At 42.4% G+C, this 11185-nt stretch overlaps 1 protein-coding gene across 1 annotated transcript in view; it reads left to right on the top strand.

Moving 5' to 3' along the window:
* The first annotated feature begins 3355 nt into the window (after nt 1-3355).
* Nucleotides 3356-11185, top strand: part of LOC130707013 (uncharacterized protein C1orf21-like) — a 103752-nt gene continuing 95922 nt past the window's right edge. The window contains exon 1 of the mRNA XM_057539645.1: nt 3356-3564. Coding sequence (XP_057395628.1) covers nt 3471-3564 — 94 coding nt within the window. The 5' untranslated portion in view covers nt 3356-3470. The remainder of the gene's footprint in view (nt 3565-11185) is intronic.

Here is an 11185-nt window from a genome sequence, read left to right as displayed (position 1 = left end):
TGGCTTCACAGGCGAATTCTATCAAACATTTAGAGAAGAGCTAACACCTCTCCTTCTCAAACTCTTCCAAAATATAGCAGAGGGAGGAACACTCCCAAAATCATTCTACGAGACCACCATCACCGTGATACCAAAACCAGACAAAGATGTCACAAAGAAAGAAAAGTACAGGCCAATATCACTGATGAACGAACACAGATGCAAAAATCCTCAACAAAATACTAGCAAACAGAATCCATCAGCACATTAAAAGGATCATACACCATGATCAAGTGGGGTTATCCCAGGAATGCAACAATTCTTCAATATATGCAAATCAATCAATGTGATACACCATATTAACAAACTGAAGAATAAAACCCATATGATCATCTCAAAAGATGCAGAAAAAGCTTTCAACAAAATTCAACACCCATTTATGATAAAAACCCTCCAGAAACTAGGCATAGGGGGGACTTACCTCAACATAATAAAGGCCATATATGACAAACCCACAGCCAACATCATCCTCAATGGTGAAAAACTGAAACCATTCCCACTAAGATCAGGAACAAGACAAGGATGTCCACTCTCACCACTAGTGTTCAACATAGTTTTGGAAGTCCTAGCCATGGCAACCAGAGAAGAAAAAGAAATAAAAGGAATCCAAATTGGAAAAGAAGAAGTAAAACTGTCACTGTTTGCAGATGACATGATACTATACACAGAGAATCCTAAAGATGCTAACAGAAAACTACTAGAGCTAATCAATGAATTTGGTAAAGTAGCAGGAGACAAAATTAATGCACAGAAATCTCTTGCATTCCTATACACTAATGATGAATAATCTAAAAGTGAAATTAAGGAAACACTCCCATTTACCACTGCAACAAAAAGAATAAAATACCTAGGAATAAACCTACCTAAGGAGACAAAAGACCTGTATGCAGAAAACTATAAGACACTGATGAAAGAAATGAAAGATGATACCAACAGATGGAGAGATATACCATGTTCTTGGATTGGAAGAATCAACACTGTGAAAATGACTACACTACCCAAAGCAATCTACAGAGTCAATGCAATCCTTATCAAACTACCACTGGCATTTTTCACAGAACTAGAACAAAAAATTTCACAATTTGTATGGAAACACAAAAGACCCCGAATAGCCAAAGCAATCTTGAGAAAGAAAAACGGAGCTGGAGGAATCAGTCTCCCCGACTTCAGAGTATACTACAAAACTACAGTAATCAAGACAGTATGGTACTGGCACAAAAACAGAAATATAGATCAATGGAACAGGATAGAAAGCCCAGAGATAAACCCACACACATATGCTCACCTTATTTTTGATACAGGAGGCAAGAATATAAAATGGAGAAAAGACAGCCTCTTCAATAAGGGATGCTGGGAAAACTGGTCAGCTACATGTAAAGGAATGAAATTAGAACACTCCCTAACAGCATACACAAAAATAAACTCAAAATGGATTAAAGACCTAAATGTAAGGCCAGAGACGATCATACTCTTAGAGGAAAACATACACAGAACACTCTATGACATAAATCACAGCAATATCCTTTTTGACCCAGCTCCTAGAGAAATAGAAATAAAAACAAAAATAAACAAATGGGACCTAATGAAACAAAATCTTTTGCACAACAAAGGAAACCATAAACAAGACGGAAAGATGACCCTCAGAATGGGAGAAAATATTTGCGAACAAAGCAACTGACAAAGGATTAATCTCCAAAATATACAAGCAGCTCATGCAGCTCAATATCAAAAAAACAAACAACCCAATCCAGAAATGGGCAGAAGACCTAAATAGACATTTCTCCAAATTAGACATACAGATTGCCAACAAACAGATGAAAAGATGCTCAACATCACTAATCATTAGAGAAATGCAAAGCAAGACTACAATGAGGTATCACCTCACACCGGTCAGAATGGCCATCATCAAAAAATCTACAAACGGTAAATGCTGGAGAGGGTGTGGAGAAAAGGGAACCCTCCTGCACTGTTGGTGGGAATGTAAATGGATGCAGCCACTCTGGAGAACAGTATGGAGGTTCCTTAAAAAACTAAAAATAGAACTACCATATGACCCAGCAATCCCACTACTGGGCATATACCCTGAGAAAACCATAATTCAAAAAGATACATGGGGCTTCCCTGGTGGCACAGTGGTTAAGAATCCGCCTGCCAATGCAGGGGACATAGGTTCGAGCCCTGGTCCGGGAAGATCCCACATGCCGTGGAGCAACCAAGCCCATGCACCATAACTACTTAGCCTGTGCTCTAGAGACCGCGAGCCACAACTACTGAGCCCGCGTGCCACAACAACTGAAGCCTGCATGCCTAGAACCCGTGCTCTGCAACAAGAGAAGCCACCACGATGAGAAGTCCGTAAACCGCAACAAAGAGTAGCTCCTGCTCGGTGCAACTAGGGAAAGCCTGTGCACAGCAATGAAGACCCAATGCAGCCAAAAGTAAAATAAATTTATATAAAACAAACAAACAAGTAAAAAAAAAAAAAATTACATGTACCACAATCTTCATTGCAACACTATTTACAATAGCCAGGACATGGAAGCAACCTAAGTGCCCATCGACAGATGAATGGATAAAGAAGATGTGGCACATACATACAATGGAATATTACTCAGCCATAAAAATGAACGAGATTGAGTTATTTGTAATGAGGTGGATGAACCTAGAGTCTGTCATACAGAGTGAAGTAAGTCAGAAAGAGAAAAACAAATACCGTATGCTAACACACATATATGGAATCTAAAAAAAACTGTACTAGTGAACTTAGGGGCAGGACAGGAATAAAGATGCAGACATAGAGAATGGACTTGAGGACACGGGGAGTGGGAAGGTTAAGCTGGGACGAAGTGAGAGAGTGGCATGACATATATACACTACCAAATGTAAAATTGATAGCTAGTGGGAAGCAGCCGCATAGCATAGGGAGATCAACTCGGTGCTTTGTGACCACCTGGAGAGGTGGGATAGGGAGGGTGGGAGGGAGGCTCAAGATGAAGGGGATATGGGGATATGTGTATATATATAGCTGATTCATTTTGTCATACAGCAGAAACTAACACAACATTGTAAAGCAATTATATTCCAATAAAGATTAAAAAAAAAAAAAAGTCCAGCCATGTGTTGTGCAGGGCACAGGCCTTCTGACCTTGCTTTTCAGGCAGGGGTCAGATGAGAATGACCGGTGCTGCATTTCCTTCTTCAGCGCCTGGTCGCACCCCAGTCCAGTGGGGTCGGGCGGGAATCACCACGGAGACTGAGACACTGGCTTCGTGTCCCACATTCTGATCTAGCGCTCTCTTCTTGCAGGTGTGCACATTTTGACCGACTCAGCAAGAAGGTGGATTTTCCTTGTGTCTAAAGAGAAAAAAATGTCCCCGTGTCTGTAGAGATGCTTTGCAGTTCAGCCCGGCTGAAGCTGACCGAATGAGACTATGGGCTGTGCCTCTGCGAAGCATGTTGCCACTGTTCAAAATGAAGAGGAAGCCCAGAAAGGGAAGAACTACCAGAATGGAGACGTGTTTGGTGGTAAGTGCCATTGAATTTCATCCTTGGCCCCTCCATCCAGGCCTTTCACGTGAACAATTGCAGTGTTCCTGTGTTCTGTTTGCTGAGGGGCGGGGCGGGGTGCAGGGGTGATGGGGGTGTGTGGGTAGAGGGCTGATGAGAGATGATAAAAATCAAGGCAGATCTTTTACATTGGACAGTTTTCATCATAATTTATACCTAGAAGACTTTGAGGAGGATCATGGAGGTTTTATGCAGAGCTCACATTTAAATCAAGCTTTGAAGAACTAGTAGGACATAAACAGGTGCATGGGACAGTGGCCGCAGGGTGTCCCGGTCCAGAACTGTAGGACTGAACACATGGAGGTCCAAAAACGGGCAAGGATTTATAATGGAGGGAATGACGTGTTTTTTGGAGTTTATTATAAGTTTATAAGGAATTACTCTTTCTGTGAATTAGAAATTCTCGGTTTCAAAAACACAATTACAGTGAACTTAGAAATCGTCTTTTAACCATCCTGTGATGATTCATAGTGACTTGAGAATATCTAGTGCAGAGGTCACAAACTGCCAACCCATGGCCACATCTGGTTTACAAATATATTTTCTTTGGCCCCCAGAGAATTTTAAAATAAAAAAGCAAGGCGACCTTTAAAAATCAGGATGTTTCACACAAAACCCCAAATTTCTTGAGAAGGTCTGACAACACTGATTTTCCATTTCCTGAGGCAACAGTTGCTGGAATGGGGTAGCAGTTGCCGGTTCAGTCAGAGTATGGCCTCCGGTAAACGGTTGAGCCCTCCCCGTGAACGCACATCAGGCCCAGTTCACTCACTGACGTTCCATGCCTGGCCACTTACAGCCTTTTGAGTTTGCCTAATCTTGAGTTTGTCCTTTGGAAGATCAATGATTACCCTGATGCAGGGTGGCTATGGGTTTGTACAAAATTCCAGTTAGTCCAGGCAGATGAAGCTGTTTTTGCTAATTATTTTAACAATAATACCCAAGACTTGACATTTTCATGGTACTTTTATTCATAAAAGCACCTCTACATCTCTTATTCGATAAAGAACCTCATTGTAATGATGTTTACATGTAAACAACTCAAGTTGCACTATTCAGTCTCTGTCAAGGAATTCCACTGCGTTTCAACCTCTAGCTTTTGATCCGTTGCAATGGTTGTTTCAGTCCCCTGGGGAAGAATTGGGAACAATGTGGAAGGGGTAATGCTCTGTTACAAGTGGGCTCATGTATATGGAGGGAGGAAGATTTCATTTTAGTTTGTTTTAAGGAGATGTATTTGTTGCCTGGAACAAATTTGCTTCTAGTGGTCACTACCGATAGAAACAAGAACTGTGGAGAAGAGTGACATATGAGCGTCTTAATAAAGTAGAATCCAGCTCTTTGAAACCACACCTTCTGGGAAGACAGCTAATGGGAACTAGAGTCATTACTGTTACTCTCAAACACTTAACTTTTAAGAGGAAATAATCTAGTATCAGGAATTTGTTTAAATTAAACTTCTATGTGAGGTTCTGTGTCATTGTCATTTTTGTAATTAGAGCTACCACTTACGGAGCCTTCACCATATGTCAGGCACCGAGAAGCATTTACATTCATTTTCATGTTGAATTTTCACAACAATCCTGTGAAATCTCTGCCATCTTAATTTTACAGATTTGGAAGCTGGGGCACAGTGTGACTAACTGGTCCAAAGTTACTCAGCTACTAAGTGATAGAATCAGATGTCTCAGACTCCAAAGTCCACATTTCTTTCTCAATGTCATTTCCTGCTGCCTCCCATCCGTCACTCATTCTTTAATGCGAGAAAGTATTGACTGGCCGGTACACGATGTGTCAGACCCTTTGCTAAATGCCATGGAGGATACAGAGATTAACCTTGCTTTCTAGGACTTCGTAAGAGGATGAAGAAGTGTTATGAGGCAGAATAAGCCAAATACCAGAAAAGGAAAAGACATACACATCATGATAAGAGTTAGAGGGTTGAGAGACTGCCTTAAAAGGTGGGATCAGAGCAGATTTCTTATAGAGGTGACAGCTGACCCTGGCCCTAAAGCACTGGAGAATCTAAACCTGTCGGATGAAGGGTGTAGGAAGGAACTAGATGAGGAAAGGCTAGACGTGATGTGACCCATATTCAAGAATTACAAGTAATCCAGTTCGAATGGAATATAAAATATACGTGAGAGGGAATTGGGTACGAAACTAAGTTAGGGTTAAATTATGGAGAATGTGGAATACCAAATTACAATCTGTAGAAAGGTAACCTTAGATTTGTAAGAGCAAAAATTCAGTGATATTCAGTATATTGTATTAATATTTTGCTTGGCAATGAGGCCATCTAACCATTCATTTGCTAATATGGTTACAACTTTTATAGCTAGGAAGACTTTCTGTTGTTCTAAAGTACCATGTGTAGTTTGCAAATGTTAGCATCTAATAAAGGAGGCTTGTATTAGTTAACTATTGCTGGGTAGTAGACAGCCTCAAGATCTTAGTGGCATTCAGCAATAATCATGTCTTTCTTGATCACGAGTTGCTTGGTCAGCTGGAGTGGCTCTGCTCCATGTCCCTCTCAGCTTCCTCCTGGGACCAGTGAGCCAAGGGGGAGGGTATGCTCTTCTTTTGCAAAAGGGTAAAAGTACAAGTGATACACATGATGCCTCTTAAGCTTAGGCTTAGACCTGGCACCCACACTGTCACTTGCACCCACGCTTTACTAGCCGAATCAAGTCACGTGAACAGGCTCAAAGACAAGGGGCAGAGAAGTCCATCTGACCACAGCACATTCATGGCAAGGGTATGGATGTAGAGAAGGGTCAAGAATCGGGGCTAATAATTCAGTCTGCCCCATGCCTGGGCAGTCATTGCTGTCTGTGTGGCTCTGTGTCATAAAGTGCGCTCAAGGCCTCTGCCAGCTTCTCTTCACCCTCCTGGTACTCACACTGAAGTTTCATTCACTCCAGCATTCGTCATCTTGTTACTCTTTCTTACATCAGCATTTGCAGGTTTGTGGCACTGTGTTACGTAAAGCAGGAATACAGGGAGGGAGAGAGCTTCATGTACCAGTCAAGGGAGAGAGTTCTCCTAGCCCTACAGGGTTCTGGGAGTAGAATTGTCAGAATCCATTGTGAACATCAGTACCAGTATGCTAGATGTTACTGAATGCTAGAGTTTGAATATGACAAGAGAAGGTCCTGTCTGTTTCTCCACTTGAATTAGTTTGCAAGCAGAAGTCTACAGAATCCCAATAGAATCACAGATGGTCACAGATGAATGGTAGATCTGGCTCACTTTTAGCCATTTGATATCTTTTGTCACCCATTGTTTCAGTGATCTATTATCACATAGCAAAGGACTCCAAACTTAGCAGCACTGATTTATGATTTTTCCCAATTCTGTGGGGTGTCTAGGGTTCATCTGCTGGGTTTTTTTTTTTTTTTTTTTTTTTTTTTTTGCCTGGGCTCAGCCATGCAGCTGCATTCAGCTGGGAGCTCAGCTGGGCTCGACTGACCATGATGGCTTCAGACCTCTCTTTCCATCTGGGTAGTCAAATTTTCATGTGACAGCTAGCTTCCAAGAGAGGAAGTAGAAGCTTCCAGGCCTCTTAAGACCTGGGTTTGAAAGTACAAGAATGTTGTTTGTGCCGTGTTCTGTTGAGCAAAGCAAGTCACAAGACCAACCCAGAGTCAGGGGAGCACAAAGGCTCTCCGTCTGTTGAGTGTGTGCCTATAGGGAGGGGAAGACCTGTTGGGAGCTGTCCTTGGAGATGGGTTACCACACCCATTGACAGAGGCAATGAGAACTCATGACTGGATTGTATTCCAACCTGGACAGTTGTATGCTGCTTTCTAAATCACGCCTCTCTTTTCCACCGAATAAAATGGCCTCATTCACTTTTTAAAAGCTTAATGCTTGAAAGATGTTATTACCCCATGTTGCTGAAGAGTTGACCAAGTCTGTGAAAGGTGGCATATTCGGGGACAGCTCTGAAGTATATGTCTCTGAGTGTGTGTACACACACACATTCGATCCTTTTCCTAAAAGTGTTAATTTAATTTCATAGCTTCTAAGGACGTGCTGGGGAGCGTTGATAAGCAGTGTGTTTTTACAAATAGTAGTTTCCATTTATATGAAGCATTTTGGTCTCTGTGATATTTTGGTTATTTAGGAGATGGTACCGAAAGCTCAGCTTCCCTGTACACCGGTGCTGAATTGAATCTCAGAGACATATTTTTGGGTGAAGTAGAAAAGGATAGCTTTATTACTTTGCCAGGCAAAGGGGGACACAGTGGGCTCCTGCCTCGAAAAACTATGTGTCCCCACTTGGAGAGGATAGTGAGAAGTTTTATTGGAATGGTTCATGATGGGCATGATGAGCTTGTGGACATTCTTCTGACGGGTTGGTGGTGAGGTAAGTAGGAGTCAACATCATCAACCTTCAGGTTCCAACTGGTCTGGGGTCTACATGCTTGTGGGTAGCGTACCGTCATTAACTTCTCCCACCTGGAAGGGGTTTCAGTATCTGCAAAACAGCTCAAAGATATTGTTGTCTGTATCCCTTGATGGGGAACCAGGACCTTGCCCCAAGGCTGCACTGTTGTTTCTCTTGACTGTTTGTTTCTCCCTGGTCTCGCATCCCCTCCCTTCCCTAATTAACAACTGCTTGAGTCTGCCCACTGGGACTCAGGGAAGGTCATGGAGGCTGAATGAAGGCTCCTTCCTGTAATCAAAGAAATGGGGGACACAGAAGGGCTTTGTGCCCAGGAGCCCCAGCCCAGGGCCCTGCTCGGTATCAGAGACCTACCACTCCAAATGTGTGGGACAGAATTGCTATAGAATATTCCACCACTGAGGATTAACTGACAGATGGGCATCTTGACTCCTAGATTTCATAGACTTCAGGAGATCATTGACAAGGAACTTTATCACTGACGTTCACCTATAGACTTTCTTTCACTTTAAGTATAGAAGCATAAAAAGTTTCAGCTCTAAAGTTGTGTCTCATTTCTGTGGCCCTTTCAGAAGTAAAAGCCGGGCCAGAAAGCTCCATCTCCAGATTGGAATTTTCTTTCCCTCAGTGGTTAGGGCAGATGTGAAAAGTGATCAGCAGATCTGCTGAGGTCATTCAGAGGACAACTGAGCAGATTGCCAAGACCAGCTTGCATAAAGTAAGTGACCAACAGGCTCAAGTTATCAGGAACTAGTAAGGCAAGTTCGAAGAAAAGCCGGGTGCTCACTGGATTTCTTTCAACCATCATTCACTTAGACTATTAAAGTAGGTGCACAGAACAGATTCAGGCCTTATTAGGGAAATTTTCATATCAAACCTGAGATCATTATCTCTTCTGCAGCCCATCCCCAAGGGGGGAAACTCTTCAGTTATATTGACTTTCCTATTTGCGTGAAGGTCACCATCATTCTTCCAGTAATGTAGGCTTTAATCTTGCAAAGGCTTTAAACTTGAGGCCTTTGTCTCTTCCAGTTCCCAGACCTGTGAATCTCACTCTCTCCTCGCATCACTTTTCCTACCACCAGCATAGTTTAGGTTGTTATAGTGCATAACCCAGAATCACGCAGTGTCCTCTGAACTGATGCTCCATTAGCCCTCTTTGTTGTTTGTTTGCTTCTTTGCTTTTGTTTTCAACTCTCCTTTTTTTTGCACCCTTGCAGAGGGTAGCAAGTTTTTCTAAAGTACTCCTCTGTCCGTGTTAATCCTCCTGCACTCAGTTCTTAGACAGTCAAATCCTAAATCCTTAGTGAACATTCAAGACCTCTGACGATGGCTCTTACCCTCTTACCCACCTTGGCAGCCTTGTTTCATACTCTGTCCCTCATGTTTCCCTGTTCTTCAGCCAGAGGGACAGCTCACCCTGTGACCACTTTGCACGCCTGTGTCCTCCAGGTCCAATACACCGTGACCTCTGCTTGGCATGGGCCCTTTCTCCTGCTTTCATCTCTTTAAATCCTGCTCTTTTCCCAAACTTGCATAAAGCTTTCCTAATACCTTCAGAAAGAATCTCTTTCCTGCCATCCCAGAGTACATTTTTACATACTTATGTATTTGGTTTATTTGCTTATATGTTTAATCTCATTATTTGTGTGTGTGTGTGTTCTCTGTCTTATGAGCTGCAAAAAGGCCCTGGAGGAAGGGACTGTTTGACCTTGAGAGGACGCAGGCTTCCAGGAGCCAGGGCCTGACCATGCCAGCTCCCCTATGATGAGGTGGCCTTGACTGACTAAGGACCAAGACGGTCCTCTTTTTTTTTTTTTTTTTTTTTTAAATTTCCCTCCATCTTTTTTTTTTTTAGAACATTTATTTTTTAATTTTATTTGTTTATTTATTTTTGGCTGTGTTGGGTCTTCATTTCTGTGTGAGGGCTTTCTCTAGTTGTGGCGAGCGGGGTCCACACTTCATCACGGTGCGCAGGCCTCTCACTATCGTGGCCTCTCTTGTTGCGGAGCACAGGCTCCAGATGCGCAGGCTCAGTAGTTGTGGCTCACGGGCCTAGTTGCTCCACGGCATGTGGGATCTTCCCAGACCAGGGCTCGAACCCGTGTCCCCTGCATTGGCAGACAGGTTCTCAACCACTGCGCCACCAGGGAAGCCCCAAGATGGTCCTCTTGTTTGTACGTGTTCCCTTAAGTGGAAGTGCTTAGATTATTAGAGTAAATTCTTCTGGAATGATGGTGTATAAAAGAGGAGCGGTAAAGCAAGAATTTGGCTGCTTTCTTTCACTTGGGCTCTATATTGCTGTGTGGCTTCAGTTCTGATCTGGTCCTTGGCTACATAAATGGAGAACATGTAACGGGTGTGTGTGGGTGTGTGTGTGTGTGTGTGTGTGTGTGAGAGATGGTGTTATGCCAATCTGTTACCCATCTAAAAGTACTATAGGAAAAAACAAATACTATAGGGACCAACTTCACCGGTTATGGTGAAGATTAAATGAGAAAATAGATTTATACAGAAATTCAAAGCAGTTGGAAGCAAAGTAATAATTCACTGTTTCTTCCTGTAATAATTTCTGGTTGTGCAAAGTGAAGAATTAATTAAAGATGAATTAATCTGTGTTTGTGAGATAGTAGCAGAGAGTATAATGCTTAACTCTGTGCCATCCAGTACAGTAGCCACTGGCCACGTGTGACTATTAAGCACGTGAAATAAGGCTAATCCTAATTGAGATGTGCTGTAAGTGTGAATTACACACGCCATTTTGAGGACTTACTATGATAAAAAAGTATAAAATAGCTCACTAATTTTCTATTGATTACATGTTGAAAGGATAATATTTTGGATATATTGAGTTAAATAAAGTATATTATCAAAATTAATTTCCCTGGTTTCTTTTTACTTATTTAATGTCGCTGCTGGAAATGTTTCAAGTACTTACATAACTCACATTACATTTCTATTGGATAGTGCTAGTTTAAGTCACTAGAAGGTAGTGTTGGTGTTAACAGTTTCCTTCCCTTTCAAGTTTCAGTTTTGGAGTTTACTTATTATTGACTCGAAGGGGAAGGGGGTTCGGCTGAGGCAGCAGCCCTCATTTTCTGCTTTGGCTCTCCAGGTGGGAGGTGCACGCAGGTGGAGAGCACAGGACAACGAGTGAGACAGAGATTG

Source organism: Balaenoptera acutorostrata, unplaced genomic scaffold (assembly GCF_949987535.1).
Source record: "Balaenoptera acutorostrata unplaced genomic scaffold, mBalAcu1.1 scaffold_553, whole genome shotgun sequence".
In the NCBI taxonomy this organism is placed as follows: domain Eukaryota; kingdom Metazoa; phylum Chordata; class Mammalia; order Artiodactyla; family Balaenopteridae; genus Balaenoptera; species Balaenoptera acutorostrata.
The sequence above is the reverse complement of the archived record's forward strand: the minus strand, read 5'-3'. Positions and strand labels throughout refer to the sequence as shown.